Here is a 22,489-nt window from a genome sequence, read left to right on the forward strand (position 1 = left end):
TGACACTGACAAATCTGCCATCTCCTCAACGCCGCCTTCAAGGCAGAGAAAGGGAGAGAGAAATAGAGGCGTAGTCCTGAGCAGACATGAGTGGGCGCAAACAGAGCTTTTGTGTGCCACTGGGTTCATACTATATTAAACTATATAAGATGACAAGTTTTAGATGCTTTCATTCTAATCAACTTACAGTACATGTAATTGGTAATGGCTCATGGGTTGTCCAGTGTAAGGTTTGAACCTAAAACTTTTCAACTTTTCATTGAATTCATGTGTTCCAGTCACTTCCATGGCCACAGCTGTATACATGTTTACAAATGATTCTGCAGTGAAATTAAGTAAATACGCGTACATGTCTTCCCCACGTGAGCTGGAACTTCGTTAAAATTAAATGAAGTATCACACATTCGTAATATTAGGATCCGAAGGAAGCTTATGCAGCGACTGTGTTCTTCCACAATATCTTGCTATCTTCTTCGGCATGTTTATTGCTGCTGGCTAGCGTGATCCGAACGGCTCCATGAGTCGGTGGGCAGGGCTACTGAATTAGACGTGCTTATTATTCTGCAGAGCCGGTGTTTCGGCACTCGATTACGTCAGAATGAGGCACACAACTGTTTTCTGGGCCTGGTATCTATAAAAGCTTATCTTTGACTAACAAGGAAGTTTTCTCAATTCATCTTATTAGGCAATGATGATGATCTATCCATAATAATAAATGTATAAATTAGGGCTGTCATGGCAGGTGCCGATTCAACATTCAATAAATACACAAAAACATTAAAGGGTTAGTTCACCCAAAAATGAAATTTATGTCAGTAATGGAATGACATCAGGGTCATTTATGACATAAATTTTATTTTTGGGTGACATAACCCCTTTAATACAACACAATATTTAATCAAATTCAACTTGGAAACAATATCGAATTTTATAATTAAAAAAGTATTGTGTTGTAATGGTAGTAGGGATGTCCTGAGCTGATCTCAAGGATACATATCGGGCTGATTAATATCAGCAATCTAAAGCTTGATCCTTAATTTTACATCAGCTGTCAGGCAGGTGATGTACAGGTGTTGTTATGCACCTTCAAGTGAGTTCACTAACTGCATTAACGGGAAATTTAATTAAGTTACTTTTCAGATTTTGATTAAACAAATTAACCGCAACAAACTAACTTGCATGGATTAATTGTTCACCCTAAAGCCGGGTGCACACTGTGCGATTTTGGCCACGATTTGGCCGTCTGGGACAAATTTAGCAAATCCTAAAAGATTCCTCAGATCCTAGGCTAAAATCTGACGTCTTTGGTCGTTAGTTTGACATGTTCACCGGCAGCCGATTAATGAGCGCTGCGATCAAATTTTACCTCAGACGAAATTCTGGCAGTGTCAGAAGATTTGGCACACAATCCTGTACTGTGACTTCTTCTACGACGACAGTCAAATATCTAAGTTTTTCAAGACAAACTATGACCAAAACGAGTACTTGAGATTTCTCTGTAGCCAGCATTTCAGTCCCGCGTGTAATGCAGCTCACTGTCACTGAACGCGTCATTCATTGATGATATAAAACTCCGGGTGAGTTTTCTTGCGCGCGTCCGTTTTTAGTGCGCCTTAACTATCGTGCAGTCTGACATTAATGTCAACTGAGATCTTACAGTGTGACACGGCGATCATGTTCGTACAGTCTGACAAGGGACATTCGCAAAGGATTTTGAAAAATCGCACAGTGTGCAGGACCCATAAGACCTGTAATATGTGCTAACAAAGTAAATAGGGTCAATTTTGATTTCATGAGGACTTTAAAGTATTTAAAAAAGACTTAATGTTGGCTATATGTTTGTTTTTGCACACAGGATTTTTTTTATTGTATTCATGATTTTTTATTTAATGATTCGTTGATTGTATCATGACCAGATTTAATGCTTAGTGTCTCTTTGTCGATGTTATTAATGAGCTTCAATTATAAGTGTCAGACTCTGTGATAAGCACTGCCACATCCAAACAAACCTCCCCAAGGAGTCGAGATGTGATTGCTATTATTCTAACTTTTGAGTGCTGCAATCTTGTACATTGGAAACAGTGCTACTCTCATTTTACCCACTAGTTACAAAATCTATTGGTGGTAAAAAAATAAATTGGTCGACCTTAACCGCAAAGATTCTTCTTCGGCATTCACATGCACATGTGTTGATAGAGGAAAGAGTAGATGGGTAATTAAAGTTTAGCCTCTGGAGCACTGTTAGCCTATTAATAGGCGTCCGTGTTGGCAGTGCGGTGCAGGCGTGGAGTGGGAATGCGAGCGCTGGTCTCAGACAGATAAGCTTAAGAACAGCTGAGTCACCCTGACAGACTTTCTATTCCTGTGGCAGAGTCCACAGGCACAGCGCGCATGTTGGCTGTGTGTGTGTGTGTGTGTGTGTGTGTGTGTGTGTTTGACAGGGCGCGAGTTTGGTGGACCTCTACACACCCACGGACTGGTAATGTGCATACTTACACCATGACAAACAAGTAATAACTTCCCTGCAGGCTAATTATGATAGAGAACATGCGGCATACCCAGATAAGCTGGGTCTCTATCAAATATCAACAATACAGACCAACAACACAGCAGAGAGAGAAGTCAAGCAAACTGGTAAGACTTTATGTCAAGCATCTTATTAGTTCGCCAGCATTATTTAATCATCGCAGTAAGGCGCACTGCTTTCTGTTTGACAGCCAGCACAGCAGGTTCCCAAAGATTATGTAAACTTACAATCCTATCTGCAGTCAGGTCTCAAACGGATTTTTGCTGAGTGCAAAAAAGTGATCAAATCCACCTTAACTCAAGGAAACACACTACACACTAGGCTTTAAGCTCTGTCTAAGAAATCAGTGTTTTTTTACAGATCAGTAATGATTTACCACGGAAACCAATGATGCATCACGTTTCATAGGAAATCTTCGATATCTGCATCCAGTTACCTGAATATCTGTATCTGTGTGTAATGTATCTGTGAGCAACAAGTCAACTAAACAGTGATCTGTTAAATCATTGTGGCAGGCATTAGAACTGGGCAAAATAGCTAAACATTGAATTTTTTCAATATTAATATATTAGAGAGAGAGAGAGAGAGAGAGAGAGAGAGAGAGAGAGAGAGAGAGAGAGAGAGAGAGAGAGAGAGAGAGAGAGAGAGAGAGAGAGAGAGAGAGAGAGAGAGAGAGAGAGAGAGAGAGAGAGAGAGAGAGAGAGAGAGAGAGAGAGAGAGAGAGAGAGAGAGAGAGAGATAGAGAGAGAGAGAGAGCTTTTGACAGCATTCATTATACACCACATTATTTATGTATTTGCTTCAAACTGGCTTAAATAATGATTTTTTTTATTATTATTTTTAAATCAAAGTACCTATCTATTTGACCAATTGAAAAAAAAACATTACATACAATTGCAAGACACAAGTAGCCCCCACTAAAATTCCGAATTAGAGGGTTAGTTCACCAAAAATTCTGTCATCGATTGTTAGATATAATTAACAGATTTTATTTACCAGTTTTATTCATGTATAAATACTGATCAAACGCAAATAAAATGAGCACATCAAATATGGTGAACAGACGCTCAACATACAGTCTTGTTCAAAATAATAGCAGTACAATGTGACTAACCAGAATAATCAAGGTTTTTAGTATATTTTTTATTGCTACGTGGCAAACAAGTTACCAGTAGGTTCAGTAGATTGTCAGAAAACAAACAAGACCCAGCATTCATGATATGCACGCTCTTAAGGCTGTGCAATTGGGCAATTAGTTGAAAGGGGTGTGTTCAAAAAAATAGCAGTGTCTACCTTTGACTGTACAAACTCAAAACTATTTTGTACAAACATTTTTTTTTCTGGGATTTAGCAATCCTGTGAATCACTAAACTAATATTTAGTTGTATGACCACAGTTTTTTAAAACTGCTTGACATCTGTGTGGCATGGAGTCAACCAACTCGTGGCACCTCTCAGCTGTTATTCCACTCCATGATTCTTTAACAACATTCCACAATTCATTCACATTTCTTGGTTTTGCTTCAGAAACAGCATTTTTGATATCACCCCACAAGTTCTCAATTGGATTAAGGTCTGGAGATTGGGCTGGCCACTCCATAACATTAATTTTGTTGTTTTGGAACCAAGACTTTGCCCGTTTACTAGTGTGTTTTGGGTCATTGTCTTGTTGAAACAACCGTTTCAAGGGCATGTCCTCTTCAGCATAGGGCAACATGACCTCTTCAAGTATTTTAACATATGCAAACTGATCCATGATCCCTGGTATGCGATAAATAGGCCCAACACCATAGTAGGAGAAACATGCCCATATCATGATGCTTGCACCTCCATGCTTCACTGTCTTCACTGTGTACTGTGGCTTGAATTCAGAGTTTGGGGGTCGTCTCACAAACTGCCTGTGGCCCTTGGACCCAAAAAGAATAATTTTACTCTCATCAGTCCACAAAATGTTCCTCCATTTCTCTTTAGGCCAGTTGATGTGTTCTTTGGCAAATTGTAACCTCTTCTGCACATGCCTTTTTTTTAACAGAGGGACTTTGCGGGGGATTCTTGAAAATAGATTAACTTCACACAGACGTCTTCTAACTGTCACAGTACTTACAGGTAACTCCAGACTGTCTTTGATCATCCTGGAGGTGATCATTGGCTGAGCCTTTGCCATTCTGGTTATTCTTCTATCCATTTTGATGGTTGTCTTCCGTTTTCTTCCACGTCTCTCTGGTTTTGCTCTCCATTTTAAGGCATTGGAGATCATTTTAGCTGAACAGCCTATCATTTTTTGCACCTCTTTATAGGTTTTCCCCTCTCTAATCAACTTTTTAATCAAAGTACGCTGTTCTTCTGAACAATGTCTTGAACGACCCATTTTCCTCAGCTTTCAATTGCATGTTTAACAAGTGTTGGCTTCATCCTTAAATAGGGGCCACCTGATTCACACCTGTTTCTTCACAAAATTAATGACCTCAGTGATTGAATGCCACACTACTATTTTTTTGAACACACCCCTTTCAACTAATTCAACTAATTGCCCAATTGCACAGCCTTAAGAGCGTGCATATCATGAATGCTGGGTCTCATTTGTTTTCTGAGAATCTACTGAACCTACTGGTAACTTGTTTGCCACGTCGCAATAAAAAATATACTAAAAACCTTGATTATTCTGGTTAGTCACATTGTACTGCTATTATTTTGAACAAGACTGTATATGCTCAAATCATATAAAATCATCTATCATGTTTTTTTTTTACAATTTATTACTTTATTAAATGTTTGAATTGTTAAAATGTTTGTGGAATGGACTTTCAATGGAAGGGCAGAAATCTCTCAGGTATCAATAATAAAAAATAAAAAAAATAGAATCAAAGTCTAATTTGGAACGACATCACAGAAAGTAAATAACAGAATTTTCATTTTTGAGTGAACTCTCCCTTTAAAAACAAGACAGCCAAATTAAAACTGCATTTAAATCTTTTTAGGATTTAGAATGTTGCTCAGTTTTATTTATATTTATGTTTCAAATATTCAATATATTGCCCAGCCCTACCAAGCATACAAACAGTCAGGCAGTTGTGCGGGTGCACTCACCCCTCCTCCTGCCTCCCAGCCTTTATGGTGACCATACAGATGCGCAGTGGATACTGTTGAAATTGATACCTGAGAAAGTCCAGGGGAGGAGGCGTGACCTGGCGGTGTGGCCGCTAGGTTAGGGTGTCCCTTGTTGATTTCATGTGCTGTATATGGGGGACCAGGGGGTCTCTGTACCTGAGAAAACAGAAGAAAAATAAAAACTACCAACACTGAAGATGTCAATATAAAATGACATTTCAAACCCATTTCACTTCGGTAACATGACACGTAAACATATATACAATATTCATTGAAAAGGGGGAAACATGGAGAAAAACACATTTGAACTGGTCCGATTGAAAATACCAGAAGGGGCCTAAAATTTAGTATAGAGAATTAGTTATCTCCTGAAACCCTGTGATCTCAAGGTCAAAGTTCACCTTCAACAGCATTTGCAATGTTCCCAAAGAGAATTTTTATTTTTCAAGCTGATATTTATTATATGCTATTGTCATGAGTCATGACTTTCTGTACATTAATGTGTTCCACAATTGAATTGTTTATAAAAGAAGCAACATTATCATTCAAAAGTTTAGGGTTGGTAAGATTTTTGTAAGTCTCTTATGCTCACCAAGGCTGCATTTATCTGATTACAAATAATCTCATGTTGTGAAATATTAAAGTAACAGTTCAATAATATATTTTAAAATGTAAGATGATCCCCTGATGTCAAATTCGAATTTTCGTTATAATTACTTCACTCTTCAGTATCACATGATCGATGAAAAATCATTCTAATAGGCTGATTTGGAGCTCAAAAAGATTTCTCATTAGTAAAATTGGTCAATAATACACTGGCTGGATATACACGCTTCACTTTCGATAAAGTCAATATCCACACTCTGGCTTGTATATCCAGCGCGTGTATTTTGATCTTACCAGAAGTGAAGTGCGTGAAGCCTCGTATATCCAGAGCGTGTATTACTGACTTCACCTGAGGTGAAGCGCGTTCCAGACTGCGTTCCAGACTGTCTTAATACTTCTTCTTTTTTTTTCTTTTTTTACGCCGTATTTTTCTTATATTTTACCTTTATTCCACACCGCTGTCTCCACTCTCCTTTGAACGGCTCATTTGCTTCCTGTTTCTATGAAGCCCATCCCTTCGAAAAAATGCAATGGTCTTAGATTGTTTGGATGGCCAAATTTAGCTTCATGTATTTTTATTGGCTGAAGTGCCAAGCACAGGCTGTCCGAAAACGCCACGCCCCTTACCATTACGGGCAGAAGTCACATCTGTGGTGACTAGACAGGGGTTTATGATGTCACCAACCCGGGAAGAAGCTTGTTGTAGTCCAAACCGGCTGTTTTTGTAGGCAATAAACTGCCATAACTTTAAAAGATAATTTCTCAGTTTGCATTGAACTTTCAGTGCTGTAACTTTGCAGATACTGTTTATGCTCAAGCAGCAACATTACACACTAACTAAAGTTAAAAAAGTGAAATCGCATGCAACCACCCCTTTAAGATATCAATGTGTTGTCATGAGCCACAGGGCTCTTTGTGCATGTTGTCTAAGCATGTTTTTTTTTTTTTGCTCTCTTTACCCATTCACATGATTAGATGACTGGCCCACAGCAACGGTTGGAGTTAAAAATCTTCATTTGTGTTCTACTGAAGAAACAAAGACACCTATATGTTGGATGCACTGTGGGTAAGCAGATAAACATAAGATTTTAATTTTTGGGTGAACCCTTCAATATTGTGCTGCATAATATTTTGTGGAAACCACGATACATTTTTTTATGAATAGAAAGTTCAAAAGAACAGCATTTATTTAAAATAAAATTATTTGGTATTGTTTTAAATGTCTTCATAAAAACTTACTGAATCTTACCATTTCTTTTTCTTCATTTTTACATTAAGTTGATTTTTATGCCATAGTCCGAGGCAGCATTCACTGACAAATTTACTATGAACAAAGCCCAAATGGTGTTAAACAATATAAATTAAGCTTTATTCCTGTGTACTGTAGACTAGATCTTGTAGTCTGATTCTTTCTACAAGCATGCACTGCTTACATGTAGATAGCAATCAGCCACCACATGAAATTCTCCTGTGAACACTCATTACATCTCCCTGGATTTTCAAAGTTGGTGCTGTAATTATAAATTATAAATGTGGGCCAGAAAGTGATAATGAGATTAACTTGCTGGTTGCACAGTGAGGAACTGCAGCCAGAGCAACTCCATAACTCATTTAAAAAAAACAGGAAACCTGCAGTTCTGTCATCATCCTGTAGATCAAAGGCTTCAGGCCCAGTTTTTACCTACTCTGAAGGCTAAAATACGGCCATCCGTAAGCCAGACGTGTTCGTCGGTAAGGAATTTATGGTAAAATAAACAACACCACCTTGGTCGTACACCACATATTCAATGGCAATCAGTCAGTCTGAACTGAACAGCAGGAATTTCACATGACTGGCTTTCCCACTTTCCCAGGCAACATCAGCAGGTGGAGAATGACCCAGTTATTTGCAGGGATTACACAGCTTACCCAGCAGCCTGGGCTTTTCCAGGGTGGGGTGCTGCTGTGCTAAGGAGAGGCGGGTGAGATCACACATGCAGCCCTGTGGCTCGCAGAACAAGGGTCTTTCTGACCCAACACAGGAAGCAGGAACAGGAGAAAGACCAGCTCAGCAGAAAAAAGCACCCCACCCATTCACTTCCCTCAGTACTGTACAAAAACTATCCATATAGATCACTGCAAAATTATCAGTTTCTCTGGATTTTTACTATTTATAGGTATGTGTTTGGGTAAAATTTAAATTTTTGTTTTATTCTATAAACTACTGACCACATTTTTCCCAATTTCCGAATAAAAGCATTGTAATTTTGAGCATTTATTTGCCAAAAGCAACAACTGGTCAAAATAACAAAAAAGATGCAGTGTTGTCAGACCTCAAATAATGGAAAGAAAATACGTTCATATTAATTTTTAAATAACACAATACTAATGGTTTAACTTAGGAAGAGTTCAGAAATCAATATTTGGTGGAATAACCCGGATTTTGAATCACAGCTTTCATGCGTCTTGGCATGCTCTCAAACAATCTTTCACATTGATGTTGGGTGACTTTTTGCCACTCCTGTGCAAAGATTAAAGGTGCACTATGCAGCTTTTGTCCACTGGAGGGCGCCTATGCAAAACAAATGCGTAGTTTGATGACGCAAAGTGTGAGCGCAGCATCTTGGGAGATGTGGTCTTCTCATCACAGCCGGTGAAAAATAGGACTCGGGCAGAAATCACGTTCATGCATGCGGTTATTAACGTTACTGTAGTCTAAAGCAGAGCAGGACTGAGTGTTATGGACCTGAGCAAAGCTGCTGGAGCGATTGTTAAACAAATACCCACCTTGCAAATACCGGGACTTTTATTATGACGGGACGGGACTCATTTGCCGGGCGCCTGCACAGATCCGCTCTTCCGGTTATGATTTTGAGGTAATGGAGCTCTGTTTATCATATTAGATACATTTAAGTGTGTTTAAAACGATGTTATGACGTTACTCCGTGCGTTCAGTTGTTCACACTGCTAAGAGTAAAGCGCTCCTGCCAAATAAAAGCCGAAATCGAGGGTAACGCAGATATGACGCAATTGACAGGCGACTCCCTCAAATGCAATGTTGCAACGTCCCTGTCCTTAGTTAAAATAGCAATTTTCTCACAATTTACAAATAGTTGGAAACATCTGGGATATTGTAGGTACTCAACTGAACAAAATATATAACACTGGCCTAGTGGTTTTTGGATATTTTACTGCAAAAATACTACATAGTTCACCTTTAACACAGCTCGGATTTGTTTGATGGCTTGTGACCATCCATCTTCCTCCTGATCACATTCCAGAGGTTTTCAATGGGGTTCAGGGTCCAGAAATTGGGCTGGCCATGTCAGGGTCTTGATCTGGTGGTCCTCCAACCACACCTTGATTGACCTGGCTGTGTGGCATGGAGCATTGTCCTCCTAGAAAAACCAGTCCGCAGAATTGGGGAACATTGTCAGAGCAGAAGGAAGCAAGTTTTCTTCCAGTACAACCTTGTATGTGGTTTGATTCAAGCGTCCTTTACAAAGACAAATCTGCCCGATTCCAGCCTTCCTGAAGAACCCCCAGATCATCACCGATCCTCCACCAAATTTCACAGTGGGTGCGAGACACTGTGGCTTGTAGGCCTCTCCCGACCTTTTTCTAACCATTAGACGACCAGGTGTTGGACAAAGCTAAAAACTGGACTCATCAGAGATGACCTTACTCCAGTCCTCTACCGTCCAATCCTTATGGTCCCTTGCAAACCTCAGCCTGGCTCTTCTTTGCTTCTCACTGATGAAGGGCTTTTTTCTAGCTTTGCATGACTTCAGCTCTGCCCCTAAGAGCCTGTTTTGAACCATCCTCACCATGCAATTCACCCCAGCTGCCTTTTGCCATTAATTTTGTAGGTCACTTAAAGTCAACCTACGGTTGTTAAGTGACATTCAAATTAGTTGGTGGTCATTCGTGGTTGGTGGTCATTCGTTGGTGGTCAGTGGAGTCGTTTTTGCCCTCTGCCAGTCTACAGCTTTGTTGTCCCCAATGTCTGCTGCTTGACCTTGTTCTTATGAACCACCGTCTTTGAAATTTTAAGGATGGAAGTAACCCGATGCTCACTGTATCCCTCTGCCAGTAAAGCCCAATATGAACCCTTCTTTTCCTCACTCAAAACTTTCCATTTCAACTTTTTGGCATGGTTAATAGTTATTTGAATCCAATTATTTTTGAGGTACTACTAGCACTGTTTTTGCCATCCAGCTGGTCCTACTGCAAGAGGATAGTGAAGACCACAGAATGTTTTTTTTTATACTTTACTTATTAAATAAGATTTGGTTCAGGTGATCACCTAATCAGGAATTCAACAGACATCGGAATGGAATGGCTTCCATACTTGTAGAGGTGCTGATTTAAGAATAAAATGTAGTGGTCTCTTTTTTTTTTGCAGAACTGTATATATATATATATATATATATATATATATATATATATATATATATATATATATATATATATATATATATATATATATATATATATATATATATATATATATATTAATATTATATATATATTAATATTATATATATATATATTATAAATATATATATATATATATATATATATATATATATATATATATATATATATATATATATATATATATATATATATATACACGCACATACACACATACATACACACACACACACACACACACACACACACACACACACACACACACATCATGCATAACATTATGACCACCTTTCTAATATTGTGTTGGTCTCCCTTTTGCTGTCAAAACAGTCCTGATGTGTCGATGCATGGACTCCACTAGACGCCTGAAGGTTTGCTGTGGTATCTGGCACCAAGATGTTAGCAGAAGATCCTTTAAATCCTGTAAGTTGCAAGAAGTTCCATGGATTGGACTTGTTTGTTCAGCACTACCCACAGATGCTTGATTGGATTGAGATCTGGGGAATATGGAGGCCAAGTCAGTTTGGGGGCCTCAAGCTATTTCTTTTGCTCCTCAAACCATTCCTGAACCATTTTTGCTTGGTGGTAGGGCACATTATCCTACTGAAAGAGGCCACAGCCACCAGGGAATCCCGTTTCCATCAAAGGGTGTACATAGTCTGCAACAATGCTTAGATAGGTGGTACATGTCAAAGTAAAATCCACATGGAAAGCAGGACCCAAGGTTTCCCAGCAGAACATTAACCAAAGCATCACACTGCCTCCGCCAGTTTGCATTCTTCCCATAGTGCATTCTGGTGACAAGTGTTCCCCAGGTAAGAGACGCACACGCACCCAGCAATTCATATGATGTAAAAGAAACATTGATTCATCAGACCAGGCCACCTTCTTCCATTGCTGTGTGGTCCAGTTCTGACACTCACATGCCCATTTCTGGTGCTTTCGGAGGTGGACAGAGATCGGCATGGGCACCCTGACTGATCTGCAGCTATGTAGCCCCATAGGCAACAAACCGTGATGCACTGTGTATTCTGACACCTTTCTATCAGAACCAACATTAAAGGGGGGGTGAAATGCTGTTTCATGCATACTGAGCTTTTTACACCTTTAAAGACTTGGATTCCCATCCTAAAATAGGATCCCATAGACAAAGTTTCAAAAACTAATGTTGGACGTTTGATGGAGTATTTCTGTGTTAAAAATACTCCTTCCGGTTTCTCACAAGTTTCGGCGAGTTTTTTTCGAGTATGGGTCGACTTGACGTTAAATAGATCAAAAGGTCCTTGTATGGGCCGTATGGGCTCTTCTCCCGGAAGGGTGCGCGCGCGCGTAACTAGAGGGAGAGAGAGGAAATGCACGCCGTAAACAGTCTCTCAGGTGCAGATCCAGTCGTCCGTGAACACTTATGACGCACCGCGCTCCACTTTATTCCTATGGGTGACGTCGAGCGACTTCAACGCTTCAGCACAGCATTCCGGGAAGGCAGCGCTGCATTTGAACCGATTTGAACGCAGAAATGACGGGAAGCTTCAAGGCATCGCTTCAGTCGCGTCGCAAAGTGGATTTCCACGGTCACTGCTGTCACAGGACTTCACCAAATCATACCAAAGAAGTGTGTTTTTGACAGAGCGGTCCCAGTGATAAAGGTTCGGTCCTGCTTTGGAAGCAGCCGGTGAGTAAATCAACTTCAAATGTCTCTGCTGTTGGCTACCGTCGCATGAGTAAACATCAGTAAACTATACGATCACGTGCTTCGTCATTCAAATGCGCTAACGGTTACTCCATTGTTGTTCTGTATAACACTAGTCTGACTCTGACGTGCAAAACCGTTTTGCTTGCTACCTCTAAGGTCTAGTCACATACAATAGTCCATAAACCGAATCATGTCCTCATAAACTGCGCGTAAAGACACACAAAGGCCCCTAAATACAGTACATACCACAGAGACGGACATCCTGATGTTGCCGTTTCTCCTGTTCAATTTATTTCAGCCTCAGATTTGATTGTGGATCATTATCTGTATTAGCTGAGATAGCCATGGGCTTCTCCACGCTTGAGGACATCACTGCTTTGTGCACATTCGTCATTCTTTAGCTCCGCCCACTCGATACGCCTCCAGCCGCTCGTTTTTTTCCGGAAAGACTCGGTACAGCCCATATTTCTTTTATAAATATGATAAAACTAAAGACTTTTCGGAGATATGAAGGATGCAATACTACTCTATAGGTACTTAAGATTGACATGAGATTGACTGAAACTGAGTGTTTCACCCCCCCTTTAACTTCTTGAGCAATTTGAGCTACAGTAGATTGTCTGTTTGACTGGACCACATGGGCCAGCCTTCACTCCCCATGTGCATCAATGAGCCATGACCCTATTGCTAGTTCACCACTGTTCCTTGGAGTCTAGACCACTTGTGATAGATACTGGCCCCTGCAGACCAGGAACACCCCACAAGCATTTATATAAGCAGCACAAGTGTTTCCAACATTGACAATAACTGAGTAATCAAATCAGCATATTACAATGATTTCTGAAAGATCATGTGACACTGAATAATGAAGTATTGAATACACTGAATACTGATGAAAAATCAGCTTTTGCATCACAGAAATACATTATGTTTTAAAGTATATTCAAATAGAAAACCATTATTTTTTATTGTAAGAATATTTCACAATAATATTATTTTTTTATCTGTGTTTTTGATCAAATACATGAAGGTTTAATGAGCATAAGAGACTTATTTTTTTAAAAACATTAACAATAGCAATGATTGTAAACTTTTGACCACTACTGTATAGATACAGTATATACACACACATACATATACATATAATTCTTATTGTAATATTAGTGCTCTAAAAATGCAATAAAATAGCTAAATGAAATTAATGTAATTCTTTACCAGTTCCCCTGGCTGTAGAAACACTACCATTAAAAAGTTTAAGGTTAGTAAGAATTTTTCTTACAGGAAAAGATGTATTTTTATTCAACAAAGATGCATTAAACTGTTTAAAATTGTAAATACATTTTTAATCTTACAAAAAAAGTGCTATTTGAAATAAATATGCTGCTCTAAATGCATGAAAGACTTTTTTTAAAAATAGTGTATGTGTGTATGGTGTCTGGATGGTTCATTGGACTTTTAATTAGTAAGAAAGCAATAACAGCTGGATTTGTGAAAGTTAACCAAATTTCTGGAAGTTGATGATACACATGTATTTGACAATTGTCAGATTAATTTTCAAAATGTGTGGAAACATGTACTTGTATCTCTGAACACTATTCTGCATGTTATAATTTGATAGTAAAACCAAAAAGAAAAAAAGAGGGGGAAAAAAGAGAGAAATTAGACTTTCTATTTTTTGAGCCAAATCATTACTAAGCTACAGCGGTAAACAGCTTTCACTAGTACACATGGTGGTCCACATGCTGATGACTCAAATGTACAGCAGACTGTCAGCTTGGTGTGTTAAGTCCAAGCAACCAAATAATATGCAAAATTGGCTTTATTTCTATAAAATCTTTATTTCTCAGATCATGTAAAGTAAAGCTGCCTGACAACAGGTTTAGGTGTTAAGAAGGGGAATGGAGCGTTCAACTCACACTGTAGACAGCAGTGACGGGTTGCGTGGAGAAGATTCGCTCTTCCAGAGGAGGCGGCACTCTTGGAATCCTAGGGGGGATATTAAGGAAAACTCTGGAGAAGAAAGTACTTAAGGCCAAACACAGCAACAAGGTGGGAGAACACACGATGCATGAAGAAAACAGTTCAAGCGCAGCAACATCAGAATGAAAAGAGTTGGCAGAGTCAAGCAGAGCCCATTTATCCACATGCAAATTAGCTAATTAACTTGTTTTTACCAAAGTTATAAAACCTAGATCTGTTCTGCATGACAGATCCGTACAAATCATCTTCGCTGTATTTTTTTCTGCTTGCCATGTAATATTGTATCCAGCACCATTCAAAAAGGTATTTTAGTTGAACACACTACAGTTTAAATATTTGGGGTCTGTAAGATTTTTTTTAAAGCTACACTGTGTAACTTTTTTAGTTTATTCTTAGCTAAAAACACTTAGTTCTTTCAAAAATATACGTGGTCATTAATGTATATTTACTTCTTTCAAGTAATAAAGTATTTTCATAAGTTTATAATATGCCATTGAAAATACATACGGGTGAGGGGTTCAAATGCCGGTCGCTATGTTGCCCCTCCATCTTGAAAGTACATTAGCCAAAGAGGGACATACCCGTAAATTCAAGCTTCGCTTTTCGCATTTTAACACTCGATGGCAGTCATGAATGAGGTCGAACTGGAAGCCATGTTAATCTTGGACTAAATCGGCCACCGTAGGCGTTAAAATGAAATCGGACTTGAGAGGAACGGAAACTAATATTCACTGGATTGTCATATACCATTTCACCGCTAGATCGGGGGAAATATCACACATTGTAGCATTAACATGTTTTATTTTTAAAAGTCTCTCATGCTCACTAAGTCTGCATTTTTGATATGTGTGTGTGTGTGTGTGTGTGTGTGTGTGTGTGTGTGTGTGTACAGTGCCTTGCGAAAGTATTAGGCCCCCTTGAACTTTGCAACCTTTTGCCACATTTCAGGCTTCAAACATAGATATAAAACTGTAATTTTTTTGTGAAGAATCAACAACAAGTGGGACACAATCATGAAGTGGAATGAAATTTATTGGATATTTCAAACTTTTTTAACAAATCAAAAACTGAAAAATTGGGTGTGCAAAAAAATTAGTTTTATATCTTTATGTTTTATGTATGTTTTGAAGCCTGAAATGTGGCAAAAGGTTGCAAAGTTCAAGGGGGTTGAATACTTTTGCAAGGCACTGTGTGTGTGTGTGTGTTTCTAATACTGTGTTTGACCCCCTTTCGCCTTCAGAACTGCCTTAATTCTATGTGGCATTGATTTAACAAGGTGCTGAAAGCATTCTTTAGAAATGTTCCATATTGATAGGATAGCATCTTGCAGTTGATGGAGATTTATGGGATGCACATCCAGGGCACGAAGCTTCCTTTCCACCACATCCCAAAGATGCTCTATTGGGTTGAGATCTGGCGACTGTGGGGGCCATTTTAGTACAGTGAACTCATTGTCATGTTCAAGAAACAAATTTGAAATGATTCAAGCTTTGTGACATGGTGCATTATTCTGCTGGAAGTAGCCATCAGAGGATGAGTACATGGTGGTCATAAAGGGATGGACATGTTCAGAAACAATGCTCAGGTAGGCCATGGCATTTAAACAATGCCCAATTGGCACTAAGTGTGCCCAGAAAACATCCCCCACACCATTACACCGCCAGCCTGCACAGTGGTAACAAGGCATTATGGATCCACGTTCTCATTCTGTTTACGCCAAATTCTGACTCTACCATCTGAATGTCTCAACAGAAATCGAGACTCATCAGACCAGGCAACATTTTTCAGTCTTCAACTGTCCAATTTTGGTGAGCTTGTGCAAATTGTAGCCCTTTTTTCCTGTTTGTAGTTGAGTGGTACCCAGTGGTTTCTTCTGCTGTTGTAGCCCATCCGCCTCAAGGTTGTGCGTGTTTGGCTTCACAAATGCTTTGCTGCATACCTCAGTTGTAACAAGTTATTTCAGTCAAGGTTGCTCTTTTATCAGCTTGAATCAGTCGGCCCATTCTCCTTTGACCTCTAGCATCAACAAGCCATTTTCACCCACAGGACTGCCGCATACTGGATGTTTTTCCCTTTTCACACCATTCTTTATAAACCCTAGAAAAGGTTGTGCGTGAAAATCCCAGTATCGGAGCAGATTGTGAAATACTCAGACCTGTTACTATATTCATCTGTCACTAACAAGATGTCTGTGGGAAGGAAAAAGTGTGGCAAAAAACGCTGCACAACGAGAAGAGGTGACCGGACCCTGAGGAAGATTGTGGAGAAGCACTGATTCCAGACCTTGGGGGACCTGCGGAAGCAGTGGACTGAGTCTGGAGTAGAAACATCCAGTTTCCGTGTCAAGTACCCACAGTCAGTGATGGTCTGGGGTGCCATGTCAGCTGCTGGTGTTGGTCCACTGTGTTTTATCAAGGGCAGGGTCAATGCAGCTAGCTATCAGGAGATTTTGGAGCACTTCATGCTTCCATCTGCTGAAAAGCTTTATGGAGATGAAGATTTCATTTTTCAGCACGACCTGGCACCTGCTCACAGTGCCAAAACCACTGGTAAATGGTTTACTGACCATGGTTTTACTGTGCTCAATTGGCCTGCCAACTCTCCTGACCTGAACCCCATAGAGAATCTGTGGGATATTGTGAAGAGAAAGTTGAGAGACGCAAGTCCCAACACTCTGGATGAGCTTAAGGCCGCTATTGAAGCATCCTGGGCCTCCATAACACCTCAGCAGTGCCACAGGCTGATGGCCTCCATGCCACGCCGCATTGAAGCAGTCATTTCTGCAAAAGGATTCCCGACCAAGTATTGAGTGCATAACTGAACATAATTATTTTAAGGTTGACTTTTTTTGTATTAAAAACACTTTTCTTTTATTGGTCGGATGAAATATGCTAATTTTTTTAGATTTTGGAATTTTGGGTTTTCATGAGCTTTATGCCAAAATTATCGATATTAAAACAATAAAAGATCTGAAATATTTCAGTTGGTGTGCAATGAATCTAAAATAAATGAAAGTTTAATTGTTATCATTACATTATGGAAAATAATGAACTTTTATCACATGCTAATTTTTTGAGAAGGAAAAAAATTGTGTTTGTAGCAAAAATCCGTGCTGAATGAGTATTAAGGATTGTTTTTTTCCAAACTTTTGAACAGTATTGTGAATGTCAGAAAGAAATATACAATTATATCTTCAATATACATTCATATCAATTTATTTATAAAACATTAACTGCTATAATATACAGATACTCCACAACTATAAACTCACATAAAAACTGTCATACAATAATTCATCACTTAATAATGGATGACAATAAATAATTTATCCAGATAAATAACTTATTACTGAATGTTTATGCTGATTTATTTATAAAAAAAATATGTTTTTTAAATAAGAATTTATCTTTCACATACATTATTCACATCAATAAAAAAATCTGAATTATTGTGTAATTTTGCGGATTTAAATATCTTTTGATATTTAAATGAGCGGAATTGATATTTCTGAAGCTCAAACAGCAACACCAATGTCATTGGTTATAATTACTAATAAAATCTGTACAAATCACAATCAACAAATGTCAACACAGTTCTGGGCCAAATATCTATTAAATGACTTGAAACTCTCTCACATTTGCACTGGGAAATGGTTAGAGTCAAGCCCCGCTCTCTTTTTACAAGGGAGCGTTTTAAAAGAGGGAAAAACGTTATTCTCATTTTGCAGTGTTTCCCTTTTCCTTTATAAGCTAACAACCTCCAACCAGAAAACAATGCGCTCATAACCTCCAGCCACGCCAGAAAACAATGCAAAGTTTACATAAATAGCACTTAAAACTCATCCATATAATAAACCATACTTCACATTACTGAATAAACAGTTTCTTTTGAATGATGGATGGAGTCATACGGTGCGATTCCTTTAATAAACAAGGCTCTTGCACAAATGAACATCGTCCGTGCTGCAGAAAGGTGCCGCAAAACTGTCACGCACAAGAAGCTGATTGTGTATTAACTTGCGGTACAGAGGATGGAGATGTGTCTTCCATCTCCAGCCCAGCAGCAGATCCGTGCTGCCTCAGTTCTATGTACAACCAGGCTATTGTTAACTTGAGGGTGGGGAAGCCCTTTCTCCACTGCACCACATGCACATACACACAGAGAGAGATCAAACAGAGATAATGTACAGTTTACTGTAACCAGGGTAAAACAACAGATGTTAGTTACTCATTTTAACTTTCCTTTTGGCACACTGCCAAGCAGTGTTGCCACAGTTACTTTGAAAAAGTAATCTGATTACTGATTACTGATTACTCCTTTAAAAAGTAACTTAGTTACTTTACAGATTACTTGATTTTAAAAGTAACTAAGTTAGATTACAAGTTACTTTATTAGTTACATTCAGCAGTTGCCGACAACACCGCTGCCGCCTCAAAATAGAAATGACAACCGTTTTTGGCAACACACTTTATTGTATTTATGCCCGAGACTGACGGTCCCGACTTTTTTACGCCCCCTTTTTTAGGCTTCTCCTTCGTTTTATATTTATTTTAATAATTAAAATGAACAATGAGATGTGCTGGTGGAAACAACATGAGACCATGATAGCTTGCGCCACTGTCAAGATATGGCTCGCGCAGGGTTAAAGAGTCCGTTTCTTCAGAGCAGCTGCTAGAGTTATGGCCTTTTTACAACTGGTTCCTTCATTCGTTTTCTCTGACCAGGTATCTATCTGATTGCGAAATGACCAGGAGTAGGCCTAAATGCCTTCCGAGAGTCTTTCCAGACGTATTTAATTACGATCACTCAAACAAACCAATTCAGAAGGTGCATGAAAGCATTTCAAACTAAACCGGACAAATGTAAATATATCTGGTTGTTTAAACCACATGTGTAAATTTTACTCCTGGCAAATAATTAAAAAATAAATGTGTGAGAGCGTGTTATGTTGTAGTCAGATAGATATGACGGTGCTACTGCAACATCGCTGCAGATGAGTAAAGCAAGCCAACGCATATGGCCGTAAATGAAACTTTAAAATAAGTCACACAAAACACAATCATCTTCAATATAAAATAATGAGACGAATGATCTTACCAGTGCTTAGGTCGCTCTCTCATATTGCGATCATTGAATTTAAAATGAGCTGCTGAATAAAATGCTGGAATCTTTTGCTTTGATGTGAACTCCGTTAAATGAGCATATACCGCGGGAATTGAAGATCGGATTTATATTAATTTTGCTGAAGTGTAAGGTAGGCTATAAGACAACCTGCCTGTACTTTTTTTTTTTTGTTTAGATTGTGTAGCCCGTTTCGGGTTTTTTGAGCACCGTTGCGAGCATGTTGTGAGCAGTAGGCTAATCTATCAGCTGCCTCAGCTCGTCAGAAATGCCTTTGTGGTGGTATAATAACTAGCCTACTTTGTTTTTAATGTCAAAGTAGTTATATTTCGTTTCGTTTATTTTTTAAGTTCATTTCGAAAAATGTTTGGAGCAATTTTTGTTTGTTAAATTAAAGTTTTAATTTTTTTATGTGACCACCCAGTGAGTTAACCGCATGTTTAATAGCCTAGTCTCTCAAACCAACTCTTGAATTGTCTTGCCTATATAAACTTTAATTTAACAAACAAAATTAGGATAATAAAAAACGAAACGAAAAATAACTACTTTGACATTAAAAACAAAACTGAACTATTTTAATGGCTGCAACAATGTAAAAAATAAAATAAATAAATAAAAAACACGGCTCCAGCCCTCGGGCTGAGAACTTTGATAAGCTGTCGGTTTTTACAAAGGAAAATGACTAAAATAGTAACTCACAGTGACTTGGATAAGTAACTTTAATCTGATTACTGGTTTGGAAATAGTAACGCGTTAGATTACTCGTTACTGGAAAAAAGTAGTCAGATTAGAGTAACGCGTTACTATGTAACGCGTTACTGGCATCACTGCTGCCAAGACACTTTCACAGTATATCCACTTTCATGATCCACAACTACGTCACCCTTTTATAGCCACAGGTTTGTAGGTTACAGATAATTTTTTAGTGCTACAGATATCGATTTGCAATGATGCAGCAGTCACAATGTCTAATTGTCACTCTGTTTCTACAACAAAAATGATCCTCAATTGCTTTTGATATTCATAGTTTCTTCTGCCATGCAATTCATCATCGTCTAAATACTTCAATCAGAGTGCTAAAATGAGAAACAATAAATGCAAATATTAACCGACATAAAGTTACATAAGAGATCAACTACTAATTTTCTTGATCTTGATTGTGTTAAGAGTTTTTTGAAGATAACAGCTAGCAAATGTTTGCAAGTAGATTTCCTGACAATTAACCATGAAAGGAAACTAGTGCATTGAGGATGCATTTTTTTTTACATAGTCATAAAAGGAAACAAAAAGCATTAACTGTGGGGAATCTCCCACGATTATAAAAACAAAACAAAAACAAGAGAAACCCATGATTGCCTGACTGTTAGCACTATATTCCTTTTGTAAACAGTCTATTTTAGTTTTTAACCCTGTTCTTTTATCTCCCAAAAACAATCAAACAGATTTAAGAGACTCACTGCAAATGCCAGAGCAATATATTGAAATATATACTTTCTTGTGATTAAAAGGGAAAGTGAAATTAGAAGCCAGATATACAATAAACTACCCAATAAACCCACCATCAAAAGCAGCTTGTTTGTCCAGCAATTAAGATGCTGACAAAGTGACATGCAGTTACACAAGAAGTGTGTTGAGCACATTAGGAAATAAAGAAATATTAACAAGCCATTAAGGGAAGGCCAAATAATTTATATCTATGGGAAAACACGCAGAACCAGGTTTAGTTCACCCTACCTTACTATAAGGAACAGATATTAGAAATGTAAGGCAGAATCACAACCTTACCATTTACTTTCTTTTTTTTTCTTTTTTTAAACATGCATGAAAGTGAATGGTGCCAAGCTGTCATTCTGACTAACATTTATTATGTGTGTTTCGCACAAATGATAAGTCACCAATACTCATATGAGTTTGTAACACATAAAAAGTGAGTAAATCATGTCATAATGATCTAAAAAAAAATAAAAAATTAAATGCCATAGTCAAGCCGGCCCGGTAGGATCAGACCAACAGGCTGTGCTGACAGCTCGGCTTTTGACAGTCACTTAAACACTGACTATCACGGTTTACTGCCCTAGAACCTCGTACAAGAAACAAAACAGGACTTAAACCTCAACCAAACCGTACATTTAGTTTTACTGTGCTGACACTCAGTTAGCGGGGTATCGTTACACAGTAAGTTAGCCAACAACACTCTAACGTTGTCAAAACCTAGTGACCCACCTGCCTAGACAGCAGTGTCTGCCATCATATTCGCATCAAACCGAATCCCTAAGATGTTCAGAAATACTGTCCAGTGTCCAGGAAGGCGGCTCATTGGGTTTAAAAACATAAACAAAGCAAAACACATATTGGTGATGAAACAATATGCTTCCAGAGAAGGATACTGTGTATGCGGCACTGGCGGAGGCTGTTGAGCCACCGGCGTCCCCGGCGGTAGCGGTACTGTGGTCAGGGTGGCCCGCAGCTGGCTCGAGGGTGACGGCCCGGTTCCAGGTCCAGTTCCAGCGGCGGCAGCAGCGGCTGGTTTCGACACCGCTTTCGGCGGCAAACTCATCGCAAATAAAAAATACAAAAATACAAACGAACGCACGGCTTTACATATATTTACAAATAAATTAGCTAGACAGTGAACGTAAAAAAATATTGCTGGCGAGTTACGTCAACACCGGGCCTTGTAGAAGCGGTTTGCCGGTAACTGAGCGGATAGAAAAGCTTAAGCTAACAGTTAGCTAGCTTATTGAGAGAATAGCAGGCTGAAGTTAGCCGCTAGCGCTTATTGTGGTTTATCTTCATTGCTTAAGGTTGGGGGGCTGTTCCCCCTCCCCGGCCGGGGTTTCCGAGGATCTAGTTGACCTCTTCTTGCCAGGGCGATCTTGACAGGTGCGCCCCTTTTGGAAAATGAATAACACCTTGTTTACAACTGCTCTTTGACGAGAGTATCTCCACGGAGTGTGATGATTCCGTTCAACATGGCGCTGTGGCCGCCTCCAGCAGTCCTACAGGACCGACCTTTCGTTTCATTTCGGGTGTTTTCGT

General features: G+C 38.9%; 1 protein-coding gene and 1 long non-coding RNA gene across 16 annotated transcripts in view; one reads left to right on the plus strand and one right to left on the minus strand.

The window, feature by feature from the left end:
- Positions 1–22,489, minus strand: part of eif4g3b (eukaryotic translation initiation factor 4 gamma, 3b) — a 58,960-nt gene extending 36,471 nt beyond the window's left edge. For 6 of the 15 annotated variants that reach the window (XM_067446308.1, XM_067446303.1, XM_067446299.1 and 3 more), the window contains exons 1-3: positions 21,838–22,488; positions 14,266–14,359; positions 5,614–5,790 (exon numbers count right to left, since the gene is read on the minus strand). In XM_067446308.1, coding sequence (XP_067302409.1) covers positions 5,614–5,790; positions 14,266–14,359; positions 21,838–22,007 — 441 coding nt within the window. In that variant the 5' untranslated portion in view covers positions 22,008–22,488. The other 9 variants (XM_067446311.1, XM_067446309.1, XM_067446302.1 and 6 more) reach the window with 8 other exon arrangements.
- Positions 1,826–14,329, plus strand: LOC137078715 (uncharacterized). Its single transcript, XR_010905340.1, has 3 exons — positions 1,826–2,634; positions 7,216–7,306; positions 14,197–14,329. It is a non-coding gene; the product is annotated as an uncharacterized lncRNA (long non-coding RNA).

The sequence above is a fragment of the Pseudorasbora parva genome, chromosome 6 (genome assembly GCF_024679245.1).
Source record: "Pseudorasbora parva isolate DD20220531a chromosome 6, ASM2467924v1, whole genome shotgun sequence".
Classification (NCBI taxonomy): domain Eukaryota; kingdom Metazoa; phylum Chordata; class Actinopteri; order Cypriniformes; family Gobionidae; genus Pseudorasbora; species Pseudorasbora parva.